The 26442-nt window shown below is 45.7% G+C and overlaps 1 protein-coding gene across 3 annotated transcripts in view; it reads left to right on the forward strand.

The window, feature by feature from the left end:
- The window catches only part of VEPH1 (ventricular zone expressed PH domain containing 1), a gene marked incomplete at its 5' end in the record, with an annotated part of 67198 nt that overhangs the window by 26534 nt on the left and 14222 nt on the right, over positions 1-26442 (forward strand). The window contains 5 exons of one of the 3 annotated variants that reach the window (XM_084291791.1): positions 1470-1690; positions 7312-7521; positions 8533-8927; positions 19774-19975; positions 23244-23418. In XM_084291791.1, the coding sequence (XP_084147917.1) occupies positions 1470-1690; positions 7312-7521; positions 8533-8927; positions 19774-19975; positions 23244-23418 (1203 nt within the window). The remainder of the gene's footprint in view (positions 1-1469; positions 1691-7311; positions 7522-8532; positions 8928-19773; positions 19976-23243; positions 23419-26442) is intronic. The other 2 variants (XM_084291792.1, XM_084291793.1) reach the window with 2 other exon arrangements.

The raw sequence follows: 26442 nt of genomic DNA on the forward strand, positions 1-26442 counted from the left end.
CGATATGAGCTCTGAGTTAATTGCTGCTCTTTGCTGCTTTTACCACCTAGGTATTTTTAGGGTTGTGGAACCTTATGCGCCTAGAACAATTATAGGAAAACAAAGAAACCCTCATGCGTTTCTTTACCTTCAGGGTCTGTGTTTTAGTGTGAGAACTTGCACGTGTGCAAACAGAGATACTTGGAATTGGAACCGTGTGCACTTGCCAAGCAGAGATAACATATTTGTTAGCAAATATTTGCTTTTTATTTGTTTATTTATTTACGTTATGACCTGGAGCAGCCCCTTTAGTTGTAATTTGTGGGAGACGTGATCTTGGTGATAAATCGCCCAGCCAAACTTTGGCTGCGGAGGGCATATCAGACTTCAGCGTGTTGGCAGGGGTTGGCACAGCTGCCAGGCAGCAGCTTGGCGTGTGTGGCGAGATCGTGAAACGAAATCTCATTTTAAACCCCTCGTTGTTGGTCATGGGTCTCACCTGAGCGTTGCTCCTAGATGTAATGCATGGAAGGAGCGTGCCCCTGTGACTCCTGAGGCCCTGCAACCCCTCGCCGTTACCCCCGTCCCTGGCTCTCCTCTGCAGGACGCTGTCGCAGGAGTCCCGCTTGGTCTGGGGAGCACTGGTGAAGAGAGGGTTTGGGGTGACACTGCTAAATATAGCAAATGGGCAACACCCGGCAGATCCAGAAAGGAAGTCGTGATTGGGAAACACTTTTGTGCTCTGGAAAAATGGGTATTTGCTCCCGGCTGTGTGCTTGTCACAGCTGGTGGCATGCGCAGAGCTCACTCGAACTGCCTGGTGGCTCTTGAATGGTTGCAGTTGTGGAGGATAATGTGGACAAGGCAATAATCTGGAAATTAGCCCGTAAATGCAATGGGTCTGTAACAAAGCCACCCCAATGGAGTCAGCCGTGGGCTGTGCAGTGCAGCCCTGAGCCACGGGGTCTGCTCCCTGCTGAGCTGAGTACACGAGCACGAGGGTTTGCCTGCCAGAAACAGACTGTGAGTTAGAAGGAAGGAAAAGAAAGAAAAAAATGGCATGGAAACTGGGTTATGGGCAGGTGAGGTAGCTTGGCCAGGCTCACAAGGCCCATCAAAGAAGAAATGGGAGCCAAGTCTGCTGCTGGTGCTCTGATCTGTGAACCAGGTTGATCTACTGCCCTAGGGCCATGCAGAGCCCTCCAAAGGCTTTGGGGACTCCGTTTCTGGGTTGAGGAGTACACAAAGGTGTATGGAGGCTAAGCCAGGTTGGGCAGCACCAAGGCCAACACGTGTGATGTTGACAGCACGCAAAAGGAAACTGTGCTGTTGGTGCAGCTGCCTTTTTGTTAGTCGTGGGGCAGCCACTATTCCCTAATTCCCCAATGGCAATGTTTTAATCAGCAGCATGCACACAAACCAGCCTTGTGCAAGCAAACATTGAATTCATTTGCTTAAAATTTGTTTTTCTATCTCCTTATGTCGTCTAGGAGCGAGCCAGGATGTGCCTGATGTATTTGGTGAACCATCTGGCCAACATGGAGCACTCGTTTCACCACATCCTTTTGCTGGAAATTAAGAGTCTCACTGACACCTTCTCCAGCATCTTGGGCACCCAGAGCAGAGATATCTACCGCATGAGCAACAGCTTCACTGCCATAGCCAAGCTCCTCGTCCGACAGCTGGAGAATGACAACGTGTCAGCAGCCAGGTAACTCTGGGTTTTGTGTGACGAGGGGCAGTCCCAGGGGCTGTGTGAGGCAGTGTGAATTTATATTAAATACACCCAAGTTGCAACGAGTGAGAGCATCCAGCTGAAAACAAGCTGTACTGCAGTTCCTGTAAGTTACTGCAGTTCTATTTTCAAATTGATCTTGGTATCTCTCATGTATTGTTCCAGTGTACACTCACTCAGCTATTGGATTGCATTATTTATAGGGTCAGGTAAGCGTACAGACACCCGATGGAGAACATCCGTGCTCGTAGAGGTAACTTGAGGCATGCATTTCAAACGCAGGAATAAGGACGATCGACACTACAGCAGAAATCCATAGTTCCAGGATGTCAGTAAGAGCCTAGGTGCACTGCAGATGCCAGATGCACGCTACCAGGCAGAATGGCCTCTGAACATCACGCAGCAGCAGCTGTGTCATTTGGCAAGGGAGAAAAAAGAAGCTGCTAAAGTTTTAGCACTTCCAAAAGAGCAGAAAGAAAGCTACATCCCAGATAAGCAGACTAAGGCAATCTGAAATGCTTCAGTTAAAAATAAATCGGTGGAGTCAGGCTACACAATTACCACCGAGTTTATTCTAGAAGATAACCACTGAAGCTAGGAGAACAATGACTGGCACGGCTCTGTAACAAAGGTTTGCTAAACAAGTCTGAAAAAATATTCTCAAGCGTGTACAAAAATGTTCTGAGCACTTAGCTTCCTTAAACTTGTATCCTGAGATTAAAGCATTGGGAGCACTGCTGCATTTGTCACAGTAAGAACGTGTTATTTAAATATCTGATAGTAGTCACTTTTAATTAGGGAGAGACTTAAAATTAGCGTTGCATATACTGAAATAGGTCAAGAGGGCATGAAGGAATAGCAATCCTGTGATATAAAATTTAACACAGATGTCAGAAAACTCATAACCATGAAGGATAGCTTTGGAGACAGACTGGTAGAGTTGGAGCCAAAACATTGAGGTCGTTTGAGAAACAATTAATTGATATCCTGGAGAGTTAAGAATGAGAAAGGAGAGGAACCCCGATATAGCCACTTATTTTACAAGGCTGTAATAAATGTGCACACATCACCTGGTGGCACAAATCTGCTGAAACAGAGCCCTCAGAACTGCCTTTGTGAAAAGCTTCACTGAAGACAGTGAAAAAGCTGAAGTGGAAATAACCGAGTGAGCGTGAAATGACGTACGTGTTTTTCAAACCAGTCAAGTTCAACTACAAAAACGAGCAGGCAAGTCGTCGCAGCGAAGGGGGCCAGAAGAATGTCACATGTTGTGGGAACTGTAACGAAACAGGACAGGAATTGAGGTTTCAGTAACAAAGTCTAATAATTACTCTTGCAGCCCAGGACTGGTCACTTGATTTATGATTGAGAAATTATTTTATTTGCTAAAATGCTATGGTTTTCCTATTCCTCATTACCTTCTGTGCCTAACATTTATCACTAGAGTGGATCTCCTCCCTCCTCTCTCCCTACCCCAAAAAAACAAAAACAAACAAAAAAAAAAACAACTAACCAACCAGCCAACAACAAAAAAAAACAGGAAAAGGTTTTTGTTAGAACATTGTTGTTGTGTTTCTCTATTTCTCTGTAAAATTGCCCTTTAAGGACTTGCTTTGCTGAGGGGTAGAAGCTGCTTGAGCTGTGTATGTGCATGGTTTCAGAAGCAAAATACAGTTTTGTGTGTGGAGCCTGGGGGAGGAGGAGAGGTCAGAGTTTGGCTTTCTATCTGCAGTGGAGGGAACTTAAAACACAAGTTCCTCCACAATTTGTTTTGCTGTTGCTATCAGTTTTTAATATTTCTGGTGATAAATTGCTGCTGTTAGGAGCTCGGACAGTTGATGCAATACAGGTGCTCTCACCACAAGGCAGGTGCAATTTGTGTTGCTTAACCAGAATAAAATACAAATAAAATCCTGTTCCCAGTGCTGCTCTGGGTGACAAAGAGGCGTGTCTGCCTCTTTCCTGGACCAGTGGCTGTGCTGGACCCTTTCAAACCAACCTTTCTGGAACTATTTCTTATTTTCCATTTTCCACTTGATTTCTCCTTCATCGTCTGCCTTATCCCTTGTGACCCTGGTCCTTGCAGGCTGGCAGCTGGGGTCCGCTGTGTTAACTCAGCGTGGCTGTGAGTGAGCAGAGAGAAAGGCAGACTTTTTGCAGTTATAGATTTGTTATTTGCTTTTGCATTTCAAGCCTTTATCAAGCATAATATCAGCTGACTCAGACAAGAACAAGTATAGAGCAGCGGTTAAGGGTAAAATGAGAGCTCTCCACTGATTTATGCCGCATTTCTTCTGACTTGTGTGAAGTGCACGAATGTTAAGTGGGGAGGATCCAGAGATCAACATGGAAATCCACTGCTGGCTGCAGAGCTGCTGCAGTTACTGAGCTGCAGTGGTTTTTAAAGAGCAGCAATCCAGAGTGTTTGTGCTGTGAAAGGAAAACAGGGTTTTAAAATGTGTGGCTGGATTATAACCATTCCTTCCAGAATCATGTGTTTACATAAGAAGAAACTGATTTCTGCAGAGTGATGGCTGGCTTGGAGTTGTTTGACACTGGGAATTTTACATGCGTTTAGTAGAGAGTGTAATTAAAACCATGCGATGCTCTATTGCCCCTCTGTCACAAAATCGCAAGCTACTCGGTCTCGGAGGGGCTTTTTAAGAACACATGCGGGGTCTTAATGGACTGATCTAACCTGCAAGTGTAGCAGGGTTATTAAAAGAAGGCAAGAAAGGGCAGAAGGAAAATGTAATGGTGCTTCCATGCCATCGTTCTGGGTAAGAACTGAGCCCAGCAGACTATACCCGTGCTGCTCAGTTTGGTGGCTGCATGAAATTCTTTCTTCCTTCCAGGAGAGCATAGGTCTAGCCCATAGCATCACTTAGCATTCATTTACCATTCATTTGCCTTTCATTTTCTACAGTATTTGACCTTTAAATCAACACTCACAGTGGTGAAGAGAACTGGGATAACATCTAAGATTTCCGTGTGTTTTACTTCCCCCGATACCACCCAGGAGTGCTGAGGCTGTGAGCTGCCGTGCGTCTGACCAGCCTGCAGCTCCATGGGGCACCTCAGCCTTGGACATTATCAGGCTGATGATGTTTCCATAATCGGCTCCTAGCAATATTTGGAAGCTCTTGATGGGCTTCCTGACGTTGAGCTGGAGATTCTGCTCACTTCTGCAAAGCTGCACCTCCGTCGTGTTCAAGGAGGTGCTGGAGGCTGTACGATCATGAACCACGAGGACCTGCACTTGAGCCATTCACGTTACTTCCAAACAGAGTTGTATCCTGGAACCAGTCCCATCTCAGTGTATTTTTAGCAATTTCTATTCGTGTGTGCTCTTCTGCCCATTTTAAGCACCTGACTATGATGCTGATAATGCTGTTGGTGTTCTGGAGCAATGCTCTTCACATTAATACATCGCTCTTGACTCGCTGCCCTGTATATTGAGGTGTCTTTCTAAAATTTGCAAAAGAGCATTTAAACGCAGTGCACCAGTGAGGAGCACAGCAACGTGGAGGTCTTTGCCAGCAAGGTCCTTATGATTCACGATAAGTTTGTGCATCCTTTTCCTCTTGAAACACTCCAAGCTTTGGTGTAAGCTGATCCTTCTGCAGCAACCTCAGCAATGTACTGGGTGCCTCTTGCCAAGATTTCAAACAATAGTTTATTTTACTGTTGCTGCAAGGGGAGGCCAGCAGGAAGGCCTGCCAGGCAGCCCGTTGGGCGTGGGGTGGAGGCTTCATTGAACATTTCTCTTGGGGCATGTGCTTTTGGCTTCCTGGGAACCGATGCGAGTGCGAGGCTGGTACACGTGAGAGCTGGTGGTGCCCCGGAGGAGCCGTGCCGTGCATCATCCCACAGCCAGCAGTGCTCACAGTTGCTCCAGATGCCAGGTATCAGCCAGGTCCCAACCAAGGTGGGGTGTGAGCACCATTGATGAGCCCTGTGTTTGCTAACTTGCTGCTGTGCACATGGCAGAGAGGATTCCTTGATGCGTTTCTTTATCAGTAGCATTTTCTTGGGTTTCCTTTTCAAAGGCACCAAGGTTCACCTGGAGAATGCTGGGGGGAAAAAAAAGTGCAGTTAGGAAAGTCTGTTCTCATTTCCAAACGTCTTCAAGGCTTGCTGGCTTGGGGCTGTCATTCATAAGCCCCATCAGTCTGTCCATCCTCTGCAGCCAGGCTGTATGTGTGTGCATGTGTCAGATGTTTTCCTTGCTGCTTGATTCCCACAACAAGAGCAGTGCTGGTAGAGCTGCTGGAGTGACATTTTCCTAAGGAATTAAATCTCGTCCTACATCTGCAGGAAGACTCGTTAGCAAAGGTCATACCATGATTCTTTATTAGAAAAAAATACTTTTTTTTCTAAAATGTTCTGTGGTGCTAATATATTATGAGGTATTGCCTAAATTTAAAAACAAAACAGGACAAAGCCTTGCCAACTCTCCTGAGAAATATCCTGAACTGCCTTTATCAAAACAAACAAAAAGGCACACTTCATGATGCACTCACTATTCACAGTTGTTCTTTTTTGGTTTTGTTTTGTTTTGTTTTGTTTTGTTTTTTGTTTTCTGTTTGTTTTTTTCCAAACATGCTTTGTTTCCACTATTAGTAATTCGCAGCATTTGGGACTTCTTAATAGGCTTCCCAACTGTGAGCGTGACTTGTTGAGACGCTGTTGCTTTGGAAGTGGCGTGTTAAAATTCTCATTTGTGGCTTTCAGTGTTCACATTTCACGGACTGAGCCATTCAGATGTTTGCTCCTAAGGGGGGCAGAAAGGAAGAACAAAATAAGTGGGGTGGGGTAAGAGGAAAATGAGCTTAATTTTGAACTGCAGAGCTAAGTAAATGGTGCCAAACATCCCTTCATTCTCTAGGAGGATTCTGGTTGCGGAGTTTCTGAGCATTGTACGGGTCAGGCTGGTTTCAGCTCCGAACACCTGTGGGATGTGGTTACTCATTTGAGCCTGGGTTACTTCAGAAAGTTGTGGCCCCGTGGCTGCACAAAGCTGGGATCTGGGAGGGACAGTGTGCTGTTTTCCATCCCAGGAACCAGCACGGTACCCTGAGGTTTGAGTTTCCTGAGCCTGTTCCTTTCCATGCACAGAGTTATTTTAAAATATATTTTTCTTACTCTGAGTACATTAAGGCAGTACAAACTGCGTGTACTTTCGTCAAACATTTTAAACCACAGACTTCTATAAACTCTACAATTAACTCTAGTTTTGGTTTATGAAAATAATGCAATAAGTCACTGTTTAGCAAGCTTGAAAGAATAGTTTAAGTTCAGCTGAAAACCTTTTCCCTGTGGGACTATCAGGAAAAGAGGCTTTTTGCTTATGCAGATACAGCACATGCAGTTTCTAATCCAGTGTTGTCAGAGATGTTCAGTGTTTCTGATCCATCTGACAGAGATGTTGATCTAGAAGATGTTTCTGAAAATGATTAATCAACCTCTATGAAAATCTCTGCTGAAACATAATTATTTTAGCAGACACATAACAGGGGTCAAGGGCAGAAATGCAGTGTCAGCATCCCTAGGAGCAAAGTGTGCCAGAGCTAAATCTCTGCTTTCTGCTTTCTTAGGACAGAAAATGATATTGAAATAGAATCGCCTGTACCACTGGATGATTTAAAATCTGTTATGAATGGAAATGAAGAAGAGGAAAAGCTTCAAGTTAAGATACAGGCTTTTGAAGAAAAAATAAACATCAACAACAGTACTCCTGGCTCAATAAGAAGATACAGTTTAGGCCAGGTTTCTAAAGAAGAAAGGAAGGATATGAGATTTAACAGGTATGGTTCTGTAAAACGCGTGAGTGGTTTTTGTGAATATCAGTTTTGTAAGAAATCTTTGTTCAAACATTGAGAAATCAGTCCGCTTGCATGATGGCTATGGGCATCGTGAGTCTAATTTTAACCAAGTCTAATGTCTGTGAATTTAAAGGCTAGGAAAATCTTTCAAAGTTACTTTTTTGATCAGTTCTGTGACTGATCAAATCCTGTGCCGGTGGGTCTGCCCATGCTCAGTGCTGGGATGAGTGTGACTCTCCCAGGACCTGGGTGAGACGAGGTCCCCCATTCACCAGCACCCACAAAGTTCCTTGGCCGTGTGTGCTCCACAGGTACACAGCCGAGGCTGCTGCTTCCTGCTCCAATATTTCTGGCAGAGACCCTGCTGTAAACCTGACAGCAAAGGTAACCACAGCCCTGGTGAGACTGGGACACTGCCTCATCCCCTGCTGCTCTGACAGGGGCATGGTCACTTGTGTGCCCTCAGTGTCCCTGCAAGCACACATCGCCTCTGTGTGTGTGCTTTCAGGCACTTCTTTTCTAGCCTTCTTGCTCTTACAGAGACTTCAGTTTCATGTTTGGCATATAGATACGGGGCAGTGAAGAACTGGAGGCTGAATCTTGGTTCAGGTTCAGGTTTGGTGCAGTTAAATCTCTGCTGGATGGCATTTTTATGATGTGATCAATAAAGCGTGTGCTGCAGTGCTGGGGTTTTAAGTTCCTTGCAGATAGGTTGACTGGCTCCTTCCATGGCACGCAGATGTTGTGATATATGGATATTATTTAGTTTCATTTGCTTATTAAAACTGGCTTGCATTTTGCTTTTGAAATGCATATTTATCAGAAGGTATTTGCCTCTGGCTAAGTTAGCCTTGCACTCTGCTCTCCGAACTGGCTGCGTAGAGGTAACTCGGAAGAGCACATGTTCAAATGATTTCTGTCTCGTTGCTCAGCATGTTGTGTTCCACCTTACCTCTGTTCCGAAGCACTTTTCCTTCTTTACTTGCCTTCCAGGTCCAAAAGCCTTGCTTTGCATGCAGTCCGCATGAAGTCGGTAAACTTGGACAGTGGACAAGAGGAGGAGAACGGGGACATACCTGCTGGCATCTCCTTCACCGAGATCTACATTAGCCAGGAAAACGACAAGCTACCTTTTGGTGTTGATGCCGAAGAAATGCAACTGGGAAATTCTTTGGTTTCACACCAAAGTATTGACTGCACAGAATCAGAAAATTTGCCAGAACCCGCTGGAGAAAAGACTCATGAAGAAAGCGCAGAGGTGCTGAAGAGTCCTGCAGAGTACCAAGACAAGCTCTACTTGCACTTGAAGGAGAACTTGGGTAAAGTGAAAGCATACGTCATGGAGATGGGGAAGAAAATTCCTATCCCTGACCAGTGTGTTATTGAAGGTAAGAGGCCTGAGCCCCTCAGGCTACAGCTTTAACACGACACTAAATGTCATCACACAATTCAGGCAAATGGGCAGCGAAGATCTACACGTATAGCACAAAGCTTACGGGTGGGAGGAAGCTAAGTTTTATAAAATAACACCATTCACAAATTGTAGTATTTGGAAATCTTCCAAGGCTTTTGTTTTCCTTCAGGGATATAGGGCAGCTCTGACCTCTCCCAAACTCCTAGGAAAGTTAAAACCTGAGCCCTCCTGCGGGGCACAGAACGGGACTTGTAGCACATGCAGGTACTTAAACACCCCTCTTGGCCTGCTGGGTTGGTCTAGAGCAGACCTGGATCTCCCTCATTAATGTGACATTATTAAATCAGGTGAGTTACAAGTTACACCAGTGATGAAGCAGGTCAGGAACCTCACGGCAGCATGTCCTATCCCTGAAAAGAAGCTACTTGAAAGCAATAAAATGAGATCCTGTTGCTCCAGGTTGGGTTGGATGCTACCTCACCACCTCCCTGGGCTTCTTTAATGTTTTCTGCTTTCATCAAGGGCAGGCAGGTATCTGTTCTTAAGTGCAAGAAGGCTGTTTTGTCTGCTTTTGTGAGGCTGCAGGGTGAGGGAGGGGTGCAACACGCTGCAAAATAGATCCTCTATGCTCTTTGAAAGAAAGTTATTTAGGTTTGGTTGTAAGTCTCTTGCCTATACTGAGCAGTGCTCAGTTACCTTAACACAGCTCTGTGTGCAGCTAACCGCTTGTCATTGATCGTGGGCACTTCACAGTCCAGCCCTTCATGTGTCATGTTACTGGTAAAGAGGAACTGATCTATAAATTAATTTGAAATCACTTAAAATGTCATCTTCTAATACTGTGCAACTTCCATCAAATCTCTTACCAACTGTTTGTTTACCTTTTCAATAGTTAATATGTGAAAATCAGGCTCCACCCATAAAAGGGATATAACTACATGTGTATATATATTTTAAAATTTATTCTGCGGGAATTTCTAAATAATGACAAGTGTTAGGTCTACTATTTGAAAAGCTTATTTGTTAGAATTATCGATAAAACTTTTGTTTCATAAAAATACGATAGAAAAGTAAAAGTGAACAATGCGGCCTGACTTGCTGAATGCTGTGACCTTGCATCAATCACGTGCAATACTCTGAATATTTTTAAATGTATTGCTCCATTTCCTTTCTGAACTACCTATTATGGTATGTTCTAAGCATGTGACTATTTCAAAATTCATTCAAACTATTGTAATTTCCTGGAAGTCCACAGCTAGCATTCTTAGGGAAATTCTTTGAGTAGGGACACATGTGCAGAACGGGAGATTTATGTGACTCACTCTAAATACGCTCAAAGAACTGCAGTCTGGCTCCTTACACAGGGGACAGCTTTGTTAATACTTCAGATATTACATAAAGAACTCCATCAAAAACCTGGCAGTTACTGGACTTCTGTGATTCCCACACACTATAAAGGCTCATTCAAATGTATCTGTTTTTACTTTTCAAATCAAATGTTTAGCAAATACTAAGAAAATGTTGGAAAATATTAACAGATTTCTAAATATTTTATGTTGGCTATGCAGGAATTTTTGAACTGGAAATTTAGTCCATAAAGGAGTTAAAATATAAAAAGATAGGCACCTCACAGCAATGTCTCACCATGAAAGAGAACTGGGAGGAAATACTGGCAAACTGTGTTGCAACAAGGTAGTGCTGCGGATTGCTAACAATGGAGAGTGCAAATTTCCCCAAATTCCACCACTTGGTCAGAGTCATGCCTTTCCTGGGCTATCAAGTGGCAGCTCACATTCAGGTCAAAAGTGTCAACGTCAGTCTCAAGAACTTCTCATTGGTGATGGGCCAAATTCTGCTTGGTGCACTCGAGCAGAATTCAGAACCATGCTTGTACTGCTGGTGCTGGAGGTGTTTAACCTTCGGCCAGACTGCCTGTGAGCATGGTAAATTCCTCACTGCTTAAAACTGAGCCTGGGTGCTGTCCCCAGAAGTAGTCTGGGAGCCACAGGGGTTAGGATAGAAGCAGCCTACGTGCTGGCCAGGCTTGGTGGACGCAGCGTGGTCAGGCCTGGGGGCAGCAGTGCTGAGCGTGAGCTCACAAAGGTTCCCCAGATACAGCGTGACTGCCCTGCAGAACGACAGAGGACATTCAGCTCGGTTCTCGGCAGCAGGCAGAAAAGCAAATGGACCAGGGAAGAATTAAGACCAACAGATACCGCATGATGACATCGTTATGTCGTTGTCTGCATTAATTGGGGCTTGAAGGACAAAGCAGACCTGTTGAGGGGAGTATGAGCTCAATTGGAGACCTTGAAACGAAGGAAAATGAACTGGACTGGGACTGTGGGTACTGCCCAAGCACTGAACACAGCGGAGGGAAGCGAGGAGGGTGCCCACGGGTCAGGGAAGCATGGTTTGTGAGGAAAATTGGAAAAAAGTGCACTTAACTGGAAAAGGAGAAGGCTGAAGTAGGACATGATAATGGTTCCCAGCTATGTGTAAAACTCAAAGGTACAGCCCATGCTGAACAAGGCAATGAGCTTTAATATCAACAAGAAAAATGCAGCTCAAACAGTAGGAAAAGCTCTCTAGAAGCACTACAATCTTGTGCTGCCAGAGGAGGTTGTGGAGGACTTCTGAAAGCACGTTAAGGAAACCTGGAGAGGCTGGCTTCTGGGTTTGACACAGCTGAAGAATGGCTGGTGGGTCCTCAACCATTCCTGGTTCTTCCACACACACCCGTTGGTTTAATAAAAGATGTTACTGCTTCTCATCCCTTGCACTACCAGCCAGCCTGCGGCTACAACTCCAGCGTCACAGGCACTGGAGACTGAGCATGGGTCGGGAGGCAGATCTGCTGGCCGCTCCAGTTCCCCTGCGTGGCTTTGATTACATCTCTGCTCCGTTCTGCAAATTTCCTTTTTTTGTTGATTCATGCATTTGGTATGTATTTCATAGCCGTGGCAAAATATTTTTCCTTTACAGGATGTATTTTTTCAGTCTCTTTGTTGATTTATAAGCTCATTCAATTTAAACTATAGTCAAAATTTATGTAATATTGACTGGAGTGATGGATTTTACAACTCTGAAGGGGATACTGGTTAAAAACCGTAAGAGAGAATCCATGGTCAGTCTGTGACAGTTAATTTGAAGATGCCTCCCACGCACATTGATGTGTCCTCAGCTCTGTTATCCCAGTTAGTTTCTACAGTTTGGGGCTAGATGTGTGTCAGGCAGAGGAGAGGCGTGAACTGGGTGATGCTGCTACAGCACAAGCAGAACATCTTAGGCTAAAGAAATGGTCAAGTTGAGAAGGTTTTGAAGAATGGACAAGACCCAACAACCTACTGGATCCCTGTGTACGTGCATAAGTGAATCTTTTGGAACTTACACTGCAGTGTGAGAGGGGATTTAAAATGGTGCAGAAAGAAGGCATCTGAAACCACAAAAATCCTTTTATTTTAGGTTGTTTCAGTTTGGGGCTGATGGTTTGGTTCGGTTCCCATTTAGTTTCAACCACCTTGCACGGATTCTCGTCTCTGCTGTGCTTTAAGCAACTTGAGACGTTCTTTTATATCATGTTCATCACTTAAATCCTCTTAATCCTGTGGACCTTTTTCTCAAAAAAAAAAAAAAAAAAAAAAAAGCCACTGTATTTGTCGAATGCTTTAGCTTCCGTGGAGCTAAGCAGTTTTCATCAGCCCATATTTTTCCAGATGGTTTGTGATCTTCTGTCTTATCGGTACCTCCGGGATCTTGCTGATGGCAGCAGCCCAGAGCTGTGCCTCTCTAATTTCCTGAACGCTCCCCAGATTTGCTACTGCTTTTCAGCACACGCTGGGCAGGATTTCCATCACCTCGGTGCCACTGGAATTTCGGTGACCGAGAACAAGAAACCGTGCTCTGTGTTGGTCACTAACGGTGGTGTGACCTGCCAGAGCTGACCTCAGCAGTGCCACACCATCCAGCCAAGGCCTGAGTCAATGTCTTACCTGGCTTAGTCCAACTTCTGCACGCAGCATGGAGCTGATGGCTCTGTGTGCTCTACCCTCGCTGGGCCTCATCCTGATTCCTGCATGCTGGATAAGCCTGGAGGTATTCTCCTTTCCCAGACATGAAGGGATAGCGGATCAAATGCCTGCCCCGGGCTGGGAGTGGCTGGTGTCAAACAGTTCCCAGACAACAGCCTGTGAAACTGCTCATTTTGGCTATAATTGGAGGGAAATCCTTGTTTTTCTTCTAGTTCTTCAGACAATTCAGGTAAAATCATCACTGTGAATGCCCACAGCTCATTGCCAAGCAAGCCACCAGGAAGAAAACACGACGTGTGCACAGAGGGCAGGGGGGATTTGTGCCTCCCTCCCTCAGAAGGACCGAGGCCAGGGACATCGGATGCATCACCCAATTCTCGGGCACTGAAGCCACATTAAAAATTCAATGAATGATGTTATAGCTGCTATATAGAAGCGAGCCGCTCCTGGCTCCTTGTTGCCCTGCAGGAGGAAATATAAACAGCAAATATTTTGTGGGCTTAACGACAGAACTCTGATAAAGGAGGAGACGGCCGGGGAAACAGGTTGCAGTACGCTGGCCCGAAATCTGGTTGTTGTTATGTTTTATGCCATACCGAGAGCTAATTGGTACCACATGAGGGAGTTGATGGAAAAGCTCGTTGGTCCCCCGCAGTGCTCGCCTCTGCACCGGGCCGATCGATTCCAGCATTCCTTCGGCCCGGCCTGATTGGGACCAGATGCACCTCCGCTCCCTCAGCGGCACCGCCTCGCCAGAGATCGGCTCCGTTTCTGCTGGGCCAAAGAAATATTAGTTGGTGTTTTATCCCATGGAACTGGTATTAACCTTGAAATCCGTCCCAAATGTCAGGCGAGGCGGTGAAAATGGAGGCATGAACTCGGCCTGGCCCTTGTGCTCGCGGCGATGCGGGCCGTGGGCTGCGTAGAGAGCCCCCGTGGTGTGGGGAGCGTAATGGGGGTGTGGAGGTGCTCGTAGCAGCCTGCCCTCGTGTCTGCGATGATAGCAGCTGCTGTGCTCGTCTGCAAGCCCCTGCTGGCACAGGCCTACCTCCAGATGCGATTTACCTGGTGGTAGCAGAGGGATTCCCGACGGGGATTTGTTAGTGCTCTCCAAAGGCAAACCAGAGGGATTGGACTTGGGACAGGTGAGGGGGACCGGGACAGACTCCACGCTTCCCTGAGGAGCACTCTCACCAGGAGAACAACCCTGCCCTGCCCTACCCACTGCACCTGGGCTCCAATTTTGGCAGGAGAGAAGAGCCCTGCATGGCTGGTACCCATGCCATGGGGTGAACAGCAGCCCCCCGCCAGGCTGCGGGTGCCAAGTGGATACGGCCGAGGGATGCGGGGATGGGGACATTTCCCCAGGACCTGGCTGTCCTGCACGGGCATCGTGGGCTCTTTGTGCTTCAGTCAGCGATTCAGGCAGAAAGAGAAGCACGCTCTTGCTGCTGAAGATGGGATGACGTGAGAGAGGTAGGCCTTCCCACATGGCACAGGCTTTTCGTTACCCTGACGGGGAAGAGAAGGAAGTCAGAAAATGTTAGGAAGTTAAGTAAATCTGTATGTTCTCATACATGGCTTTTACCACTCAGATTTGAACTCTGCATACTGACTGCACTGTGGTGGGCTCCCCAAGCCCCTTGACATCGTACCTCTGCGTTGCAGTTTGGGTGACTTACTGGAGGAAGCACCCATTGAGCTGAGTTATGGCACACATGCAAAGCTAGTAGTGCTCCAAAAAATACTTTCCTGAAGCTGACTGCTTTAAAAATTACTCTTTTCTCCTACAAACATATGTGTTGTTTGCATCTTTATCTGTAATCTAAACTGAAGAGAAAAGGAAACTGAGGAAGCTGAAAAAGGTCTGACACTTAAGAAGTTGTATCCATTTCTCATTCTCCAGTTTCATGTTTATGGGTGGGTTTGAGTCTATTTGGGAAGTTTATGAGCATACTTTTACTCCTATTAACAGACTTTATTTAATAGTAAAGGATTACCACTGTAAATCAAATAATGCGTGAATTGTTCCCAGAACCAGTGACTCTGTACCTACTTGACCACGTTACATCCCTCCTGGCTACCCCGCGTGGTAAGCTGGAGTAAACAACACAAAACAACTCTGACAAATTCTTGTGCTTATATTCTTTTTCCCCAGGCACAAGCACTAAGCAGTGAACTTTAAAATTGCAACATATATTCTCTTGTTTCTTGTAGAAAAAAAACCAAGTTGGTTCTTATTCTCTTGCTAGGAGTTTGGGACTTGCCAGCAGACGTGGTGGTGAGAAGTGCTTCCTGACCAGCAGTCGTGTTTCCAGGGGAGCCTGATCACCCTTTGGTGTCTTTTGACACATTGACAAGTCCAAGAGGTTTTCCTGGCCCAAGTAAAACGACTACATTTGTTGTCCAGCTCCAAGGGCTAGCACTCTTAAGCTAGCCCTAAGACAGGTCTGTCTGCTGGGTTTTCTTCTTTTTCTGCAGTTAAAGCTCTTATGAGCCTTTGCAGTAGTCACAGCTCTGATGGCTGAAATGGTGTTTTGACGAATCCTAATTTAGGTCAGATGGGACAGGTCACTAAATGAAGCGTTTTTCTCAGTTGTGTGTGTTTTCCTGTTACGTGAATTCAGCGCTTTTTTCTTCTCTGATTCAGGCCTGCAAATGATTTATTTTTGCTCATTTTAAGCAAAAATCTGTTTGCTCCCCTTTCCTAGCTAGCCTTGTGAACCTGGTCCCTGTTCAGCCATCACATTCCCCTTTGTCAGCCGCTCTGCACTGCCAAATGCAAATGCAATGAGTTGTTTTCCCTAGAAATGGCTGCCTTAAAGTTTCACAGGTGCAAATAGGTCTTGCTATGCATTATTATCTCTGCTCTAATTCCTCTGGGATCAGCTGGGATTACACAAGGTTGAGATTTGGTTCATAGTGTTTCATAGATCATTGCAATGAGGGACTGGAAAAAGTACGAAACATACTTTACCTAAAGCTCAGCCAATTTATGGAGATGTGCTTTAGGAAAGCCCAAAAATGTGTCTTCTTAAACTACATGTACTAAGCACGTAAGTACATGTAATTTGTTAATTCTACACAGGTTTTGGAAGTACCTTTTCCATTCTCGGAGCGTGTCTTCTAACTTACCCAGAAGGTACAGCAAAAATACCCTACTGCAATGGGTGCTTTGAGCTTTATTCATGGTTCCTTGAATAAGATGCTATAAAAGTGTAATGTTATACTGGTAGTGTCAAGAAACAGTTAATGTTACTACTCTGTGCTGCAGTGGGATATAGTGCTGAGACTCTGAGCTGAAATCCCTACACGAGAGGGAAAATACTTGTAAAGAGTTGTATTGTCACTTCCAGAAACAGTGCCTTGGTTTAGCTTCTTAAAAACATAACATACAAAAGTGCCTAACAGCTGGGTGGCAGGATAATACTATATAATACAAACATTTTGGGGGGTGTTTTGAACTAGACAGGCTCCAATAGCGTTTTGAATAATATTTACAGTATCTGCAATGTTTTTACGTGGGATGGAGGTGAAGAGAACTCTATCGACATGGTTGCATTTCAATGGATGCTTTCAAATTTTGAAGGACCATGACTCACCCTGTGTGATTTAGGATTAGTTTTTTTTAGTTAGAGCTCTGTATCTGAGGGTGTTGGTGGGGGATGTGATCCAGCGGGCTGCTGGTTATCCTGCACTGCTCTTCTGCCCTGTCTGCAGATCCAGGGCATCAGTCTCATGTGTTGGTCTCTGATGATGCTGTTAATTAAAATCACGGTATATTTTTTTTCCATTTTAAACGTTTTGTGAAACGGCACAGCATAACTAGTTGTCTGAAACAGTGGCGGCTTCATGTGCCTGGACGATAAGAAATTCACGTAGCCTTGCCTAATTAAAGGCCTCCCACAACCAGAAGAATAAATGGCCGTGGTAGTGACATTGTGGTTGGCAGTTGAGCCAAGTACAGTGAAACTCTGCTAGATAGGTATCAGGGTCATCTTAGTTTCCCTCAGAAATAGGTTTATTATTTTAATATCACTCCCCACTAACAGTGGGATAGCTGAGATTAACTGTTGTGTGTTGAAACTAGCAGTTCCGTGCCATCGGTTTAGAGCTGCGTGTAGTAAACTCTGGCTTGTTACCAGACATTGCCACATTCAGCATATCAAATGTAGTAGAAACAGCTATGAGTAATTGCTCATCTCGTACCAAAGGTTTGAAGACTGTCTGAGTTGAGTAGGAGGCTTTTTTTTCGCTTGGTATTGACAGATGAACGTTACTTTTTTTCCAGGAATTAGCTTTCTGCTCAGCCAGCACAGGCTCCAGTGCTGGAGCTGACGTTTATTTTGGCATGCGTTATCAGCCTCAGCATTTTTTCCATGTCATCCAGTGTCTTGCTAAGCATTTTCTTGGATTTTGGTGTCCCTCCATATATCCCATGCAGTTTTTGTTCATGCAGGAACCTCCTTCGCGGTCCTATCGAGCACAGTCCCACCCAGCACCGAGTGCCCTTTCTCAGCTGCTCCCCGGGGCTCCGCCACCTGCAGCAGTGACTTCTGTGGCAGACAGCACGGCTGGGGCTTCATCAGCTTCGTGTGGATGTGATGTGGGGGACAGGAGCTCCAGCTCCGGGCTCTGCTGCCTTGCACAGTCGTTTAAGGCACTCCAGCGCTGGCCTGCAGCCTTCACATGCCTCCCAGGTTTCTTGTCAGTTCCTACGTTTGTAATGAAAAAAGAAGTGCCGAGCTCGTTGGAGAGGAAGGCACTGACTGCCAGCTCCTTGTAGCAGTGGCAGAACGTGCTTTATGGTCACTTTTCGCTAAGAGCAGTTTCCCATAATGAAGCATTAAACTTTTCACACACATGGACCAAAGCCAAACCTCTACGTCTGGGGGAGTATATTGAAATTAAGGTTCTTTGTTAGCATCTGCGATGCATAAGCCAGGGATCTTTAGTTTGGACCATGCTGGTGGAGGAGCATTCTGTCAACAGGCTCCTTGGAGGCAGCGCTCAGTTCTGTGCTGTAATACATCCCAGGACTTGGGGTCGCTCTAATTAACCCCTTCAGCTTCCCAAACTCCTCTTGTATATTGAATGTGAGCACTGTCAGGTTAGTGGCTTGGGTAATTAGATTAGACTCAGGCCTTCCCCACAGCTGCTTGGCCAGGAGTAGTGGATTTTCTGCCCTTTATTTTTCCTGCTAAGGTGGGAGTGTTGCTCGCAGGCACGGTACATTTGTGATCTGCAGCTAAGGTAATTTTCTTTCCAGGATTATCAGCTCGGTTTAGCAGCATTAACATCTTTGTTAGCTTAACTTTAAGCCCCAACTTGTAATTGGAAGCATTACAGCTGATGAAGCTTGGATTACCTGGACACCACCGGGTTGCCCATCAGTCCGTAACCACAGGCAGGTGCACGAGCCAACGTGGGGCCAGAACAGGTGACACTGTGTGGAAAGGAAAGCTGCAGGAGCTAGAGGGTCAGAGGGACGAGCTGGTAATGCTGCCAATTACAACTTGTAAGCCCTACCCCGAGGAAGGAGCGCTGTTCTCACCCCTTTCCCTGCAGCCTGTACACTCAGTTTTAGTTCTTGCCTTCACTTCCCAACATGATGCGTTGCCTCTGCCCGTGTTTCCCTCCCTGCAGCATGTGTAGTGCCTCTGCTGTTCTTTGTTGACTCTGATCTTCCTCTGCCTTTACATCCCACACCGTTTCTCCTTGTGGCAGTGGAGCCTCAGCGAGCTCTGCAGTCCCCACTTGCTGCAGGTGACTTCCTTTCCTCGACAAATTCAAGCAGCCTTGTCAGAGGGTAGCAGAGCGGCTTCCACGTGCCAGCTTCTGAAGTTTCTCCCAGCCCCTGACAGCCACCTGCTCCCTCTGCAGCGTACTGGGCAGGTTCAGGCAGCCCCAGGCTTTAATTTGCCACATTTCCAGTGACAACTCTGCCCCCAGAACCAAAATATCACTCTATAACAGCTCATCAGCTGCGCAGGGTGGCTTGTCTGCTGTCTGTCTGCCTGTTGTGCCTGTAGGTAGGAAGCAAGCCTGGCAGCAGCCGCTGGGACCGGTTGTTCTCCCCCCGTCAAGCCCAGCTCTCCAGCTGGGTGATGCGGGTGCAGCACCGAGGTCTTCACTTCAGGATCTCCACCTTCTGCTTCTTCTGTTCTTGTTCAAAGGGACTATAAAATGATATCATTATTTTAAGCCAGTAAAGCAGCCTGAGGAGGCTATGCCTGACATGCTGTTATCATTACGAGGCGTCATCCCAAGACGGAAAGTGAAGGCTCGAGGTCAATATTTTTCCAAAGCAGGATCACGTATCTCCGGGGCTTTGTTTCCAGTTAAAACCAGCATGGGAAGTTCAAGTCAGGTAACGTTACGTAGCTATAGCTTTTGTGCTGAGCAGCTGGTCCCAAAAGGCACTGTTGGACCCCACGTAAGCACTGCAGGATTTCGGTCAGTAATGTTTATGCACAGATCAGGTGTGCCCAGCAGACCTGCACCACACGTGCTTGGGAACAAGCGGGGTTTGCAGAGCCCATAGCCATTTCCTAACATGTAGGATTTAAAGCACCTGAGACAAAATTTCTCCAGTATTGTCCCGTGGCTTGTCCTTAATTTGAGGGCACAGACACAGCAGTGCCCTTCTGGATGCCGTGGATGCCTGATGAGTAGAAATGCAACAAGCAGGAGGTGCAGCAGCACTGGAAGTGCATCCCTGCTCATCACAGGCACCTGGCTTCTGCCTTCTGTGCAGCTGATTTTACTCTTCTCTGTATTTATTTCTAGATACCGTGAGAAGCTGCGTAGCAAAGTTGTTCTTCAGCTGTCCCCTGAAGGGCCACTACTGCCTGTACAGTAAATCCAGCTTCACCCTCGTCAGCCGGCAGCCCCCGCTCTGGATCCACATCATGTTTCTCTTCCAGCAGGTGCGTGCGGTGCAGATGAGTGGCACCTCTGTATTTCTCGTGTCGTACCTGGAAAAAATGTTGTAGTGGTTAATCTGTCGAAATGTGCTTCTAATCCACGGTGCTGTTAATGTGAGTTTTTGTGAGCCTTGTGATCTCTCAGGGAGCTGTCAGGTTTATTGTGGATCTCACCACGGTGGGTACGTTACAGCAGGTTGAAGTGATTTTGCAGCTGAAGGATTTCTATTGAATGTAAGAAATTCAAACTGTCTGTAGGGATAACAAAGCCTGAAGAGCACAATGTGGGGCCAAACCTTGTTGGCCTGATTCAGGCAAAGCTTGCAGCAAGTCCTAGGTGCCGTCCTGCTGCTTTGCACATGAACAGGAGAAGCGCAGTTGGTTCGTTTGGAAGCAAAATCAACCCCAGAGACCTCAGGTGAGGTTCAAGGGGCAGCACCCTCTGGAATTATTTTTTTTTTTGCTCTGGAAGTTTTGACTGAGCAGGAATTGCAAATCAGATCAGTGCTGTTCACCTACCAGCCCTAAAAGTACTGTCCTACTCTTCATGCCACTTCCAAATGCGGCCCCTTACTTGGATGTGTATGGGATTTCCTAATAGGTTACAAATAGTGTGAAATTGTAAAAGAATACCTCACCTTCACAGTTCAAGATGAAACAAAAGGTTTCTATAATAAAATGATTAAGTTTGTTTTCTTATCCTTTGTAGAATTGGCCATTGCCATTCACCACACCCTACTGCAGACTTAGAAATACAAAGGATTTGTCTGAAACTTAAAACATGCTTAGTGAGTTACTGTGAAGTTAACAGGCCAGGTCACTCCTCCCTGTGTTTGTTCCTAGAAGTAAATACAGAAAATGTTTTTTTTAAAAATCCAGTGTGGCTGTTACTCATGGGTAACAGACAACAGGAAGGAGAGGTCAGAGAAGAGAGAAAAGGAAGCAGAAAAGGGCAGCAGCAAAACCAAGAATGAGAAGATGATAGGGAAGGAGAAAATAAAGGAGGTGAGGGACTCCGTAAATGAAAGCCTGGAGGAGGAGGTTGAATTTAAACAGAGCCTAGAGAGATTAAATAAATTATGTTACGAATGTAACATTTTGTTCTCAATGAGAGCAAGGGAAACAGATGTTGAGAAATATGTGCACAGCACTGCAACACACAGAGCTGAAGGAGGAGAAGAGGACACGAGGAGGACAAGCACCTCGCTCGCTGCCCCAACCCCACCACCGACCCTCGCCCCGCTGGTGCTCCATGGGTTCACCCACAGCACCAACGCTGCACTCACTGCTCACACCCACGGTCCTTGCTGCCCCCTGCACATCTCCACCTGCCCTGGCCAAACCCTGCTTCCTTGGGATGCTGCCCAAAAAGCTCTTAACCAACGCCTCCCCAAAGCATCCCTGCAAACGCAGCACTTCATGCTTTCTCTTATGAAAAAAGAACTCTGCACCCAAACCTGCAGTGCATCGGTGTGGTGCCTCATGTGAGCTAATTTGTACTTTTTTTTTTGTTTGAAATCCTAAAGCCGGACACCTAACTATGATTAAATCACACTGCTCTGAATTTGGCCCTGGAAAAAATATTATTTAAGTCTGTGAAATTGCACAAGAGATAAATTTGACATAAAGTATGTTTTATAGTGTGTTAATAATGAGTTAAATGAAAGACTGGTGATAAAAATGTAGCTTTCAGCAGACTTGTCATAGATTAACAGACAGCTAATACACAGTTTCTGCAGATTTCTGTACAAGTTACTGTATTTTTATTCTCTTCTTGCCAGTCACGCTATATTCTGCTGGACATTGCATTCTGCAACTGTAGAAACAAGAAATATTTTTCTCGGAGGTCTCCAGAACATATCCTTAATTTCAAGACCCCGCTTTTTATTTAATTTCAAAAATTTTAACGAGTAGTTGTATCATGTTTCGAAACCCTCAGATGGAAGTTGTGAAACTGCAAATTATTCCTGTGTTCTCAGCTGAGCAGCTTTTGGCCAGGAAGATGAGCATATTTCAATGGAGAGCTGAGAGAGGAGTTGTCGTACAGGAAAACGATTATCGGTTAAAGGAAGAAAATCAGAATAAGGGTGAATAGAATAGAGCAGTTACTCGATAGACAAGGTGCTTGATTTCCCAGATTCATTCATTAAATCATCCCATACTGCGGTAGGATTTGGGGTTTGATTTGTCTCGTCAGGGTGCAGCATCACACTGGCAAGCGAGCCACTTGCCTGCCGTGGCCCCTTCCAGTGCCTTCCTGACAGCTGTTCATAAATTCACCAAAGCCAGGTTAATTGGGCTGCAGTCTTCCCGTGCCAGGTGCTGCCTCACGCTGACTGTTTCTCGGCTTTAATTTGCACAAGGTGATCCAGCTGCTTCTGACAGCAGAGCTGGAAAAAAACCGCATCGCCCCGACCACACAAAAAATGCCTGCTGACCACTTGCTCAATACCTCCGGTTACGTTACGTGCTCTGAAGCAGGAGCAGGCGGCTTGCTCAGGCAGAGCAGCTTGCAAGAGGGTTTGGCCATCCCCGTGCAGCACTGCCAGCTCCACTCAGAGCCTACAGAGCTCATGCAGAGGGGGCTCAGGGTCTGGGGATCCCCAGGCTGGCAGGGGGTGTGCAGCCCAGGAGGTAGGGGGTAGGGCTAGGGCTTGGGCTTGGGCTGAGGAATTGGGATCGGCAGGCTTCAGTTCAGAAAAAGAACAAGGAACATCCACCCAGGAAATCTACGTTAACAGGACATAGCACACGTTGTGAAATCGAGTGTTCAAAATACGGAAAATCAGATTTGCTTGTGCACAGTTAACTTGGCTTCTGCGTGCAGGCACATTTTTTACTTACAAGATCATGTAGTAGATGTAGTGGAGGAATAATGCTAAGCCCTCCTAGCTGCAGTGCTCTTCTTTTAACATTGACTTTGTGTGCAGTGGCGCTGATCATCTCTTTGCATCTCTAGTAAATGGCATCTCCATGTGTTCTCCACAAAGCAGCCCATCACTGAGATGTACATCTGTGGAGTTCTACCTTGCTTGCATTGCCACAGAGCAGCATTTGCATACAAACATGGCATGCAAGCTGCTGTGTGTAGTGGTAGCTGATATATAACGAGCCAAGGACCATACATGGTCATACAGTGAGCTGAGGACCTTAGAGACGTGTAATGTAAAATAAAATAGCCCCAGAAGCAAATTAAATATGTGGGCATTTATCTAACTGTGTGCATATCGATCCTTCATAATTCCTTATAGAGAAATGAACTTATTCCTCTTTTTTTTTGCATGGCTGTCCCACTATGAAATAAGAACAAGATGCTGTTTGTTAATGGCCAAGTAAAAAATGCTTGAAATGCTGTTTTCAACATTTTCTTCAGAGCTTGTTCGCAGAACCTTTGTCAATACAGAGTAATTCTGTGCAAGTCCTCAAGGCCCTGTGGGAGAAGACACAGCTGAAGGGGACACACAGTTTTGAAACTGCCATGATCCAGTCTACATTTCCACACCAAAAGGTAAGCATCTCTGAACCAAACTTACTAATGTGCCAAGTCCTCTTGTGCTGGGTGACCATATGGCAATTTGCAGTGCATGCCTCTGGCTGCCCTTTATAGGAAGCACTTGGCTTGTGGGGAGATTGGGAAACGTTTCCCCAGCCATTATATTTTCTGCAGAGGGTCCACGGTGTTATTTTGTATGGTGCTTTGAAAGATCTCCAGGCTTCTTCTCCAGCCACTCCTACACGCTTCATGTGGATTGTTCCCAAGGTGATGAAAACTAGTGATGCTCCATATGGAGTTTTTCCTGCTCACAGTTTTAAACTCCAGATTCAGATTAGCTGCCATTATGGGCTGTTTGGCTGCCACTACGAAATTCAACTAGTTAAACACAGACTTGGATTTTATGGAAACGATCATTTGCACGTGCACCATTAGTTACCCCCATCAGTTTAAAAGATTACTCTTTCAAAGCTGTTTACTGTCTCCAGGATTTCAGGGAACGCTATTTCAAAGCTATTAATCAGGCTCTTGGAAAAGAACGCTATAGGATTGTAAAACAAATATCTATTTACTCCCAAACATCTCCATCCAGTGAAATTGGATGAAATGAATTGTCAAACATGATTTTAAAATACTCTCTCTCAGGATATTTTGAGGCATAGAAATGTCTGACTGAATAAGATTAATTTACTAAGGTTATGGGTGATTTAAAAACAGGAGTTCTGTTAGAAACACCTTCTGAATCTCCAAGATAGCGTTGCGTTGAAGTGGGAACTGCCACTGCAGCTTGTGAGGGGAGCGGGGTCCCCACGTCTGACACCCAGCTTGTGGGCCAGTTTGACTTAGACACAGTGCAGCTCACACTAAGTCTTTTAGCTGCTTCTGAAATCCTTGCCTGAGTCATCCAAAGGCATTAGAAATGTCTTTCTGCTCAGGAGTGCCTTAACTTGAGTCCGTGCCAAAAGCTAGTAGTCGAAAGTCGGAGCTGGTGGAGTGTAGAAGAGTTTGGGGTGAATAAAGAGCTTAGAAAAGAGCACGCTTTCATGGCTAGAATGAGATGTAGTGCCTCATGTGCACAAATTCTGCAAAAGACATCCAACACCCTAGAAACGTGATTAGTCTCCAGCGCATCAGTTGCATAATCCTACTACTGTTCAGATGCTAGCATTTGGCCTATTTTGGGAACTTTCATCACTGCGTAACAGGATGAGTATCTCTGAGTTCCCAAAATAGTGGAGCTGGAAAATGAGATACCGATCTTCGCTGATTTCATGAATGAGGCAGAAAACAGAAGTTTGGAAACTCCAGAAGCTGCAGACTAATTTACTCAGTGATCTGAAATTTGAGTTTGAGAAGTTCTTCCCGTAACTAACAGAACTTCAAATACAGCGAATGAATTGACAATATTGCTAATATTATTCCTCTTCCAGTCATGCAGAATGCAAAATTCCAGGTGTGGTTGTTTCAGCAAACATAGCGCTTTCCCTTGGGTTTTGAAATCAAGAGATTTCAAAACAGGATGGTTGAAATCCAGTGCAGTATCAATGTCCTGTGTTACGTTTCAGCTTTACGCCTTGTGTTGCAGTGACATCTGAATACCTGCACTGGGTTTGAGGAACCTGGATGCTGTGGGAGCATGTGGGGAAATCTCGGGGGCCAGCAGCCACCAGGAACCTCTGTGACGCTTTGCTGCAACCCCTGCTCTGCAAAAAATGAATTCACAATTTTTTTTTTTGATATGTATTCTAAAGAATGTTGTAAACCTGGAGAAAAATCTATTACATCACGGATTTATTCTGGAGTAAATTCTGAGAAATGCTTTCAGATTTAAATCACTGACAGCTATCTGAATTTGGCTGAGCTGTGTGTGCGAGGCATTGCAGCGAATACCTAGCTTACAGAAAGAATGTCCTGTATCACCGGGCAGCGTGTTCATGCCACAAAAAATATTTATACAACACAGCTTAAAATGTGCCAGAAGTAAAGCATTTCCAGATGTACATCCTTACAGATTTCCGTTCGGTTGCTTCATAGTTCTTTATCAAAGTACACGCAGGCCACATTATAAAAGCTCTGCTGGTGTGAGCCCTTTGCAGAAGTCTTTGTGTTGACTCATGCTGTGTCAGAGCAGTGACACAGTGACTACTTTACAAGCCCCGTGTGATTCTCTAAGAGAGCCTTTTGTTGAGCAGTGTTGCAAGAGAATAATTAACATTTTTAAGCCGTTGTTAGTTCTGTTCTTCCTTGCCCTTTGTTTGCTATCTCAGTTTACGCAGCAGAAAGAATTGCCACATTTTCACAATGGAGTCGCTGAAGCTTTCAGGATGATGTAGGGAGAGGATGAGATAAATCTCTCCTCTCCAATTAGGCTTTTTTGTTTCCCTGTGCTTCACCTCCTAAAATAAGTGGCTCATTTGAGGTGTCCTAGGAGTACAGAGTGGGAAAGGATGACTGCTGCGTTGATATTTCCCTGATTGCCTCTCTCACTGCTTCAGCTCACTGCAGCCACCATAAGATTTATCACAGGATGGCAAATGCCTGCTCTTTTTGTGCAGCTCCGTCCACGTGTGCTTCTAATGACCCGCACAGACCCGCTGAGAGCAGTGCCACCAAGCATTTTGTCCATCCTGCGGCCCCCCAGGGATAGCTCTGTGCTGCTGTCCCCTGCTGGGAGACTTCACCCCTCCATCGGGGACCAAGGGGCTGGTCTGTCTGTCTGTCCTGCTCCCCGAGGAGCCAGCTCTCCTGCCCTGGGGGGCAATTCTGGATCCCACACTATGCGTGAAGCATCTGAAGGGAGGTGGTGGGCGCTCAGACCACCAGATCCACCACTGACATACCGGGGGGAGAAATACGGAGAGAGGCTGCACAGCTCTCCTGTTACACAGCGCAGCAGCCAGCTGAATTCCTTGCATGCATAAAATTCCTCTTTGGAGGACAGTAAGAACTTCATCAATGCATAACGAGCAAATTAATCAAGTTAATGGGCACCCCCAGGCCTTCAGCAGGGCACCGAGCACTGGAGGGACGCTGCCAGAG

The sequence above is a fragment of the Netta rufina genome, assembly GCF_964035555.1.
Source record: "Netta rufina genome assembly, chromosome: 9".
Lineage (NCBI taxonomy): Eukaryota > Metazoa > Chordata > Aves > Anseriformes > Anatidae > Netta > Netta rufina.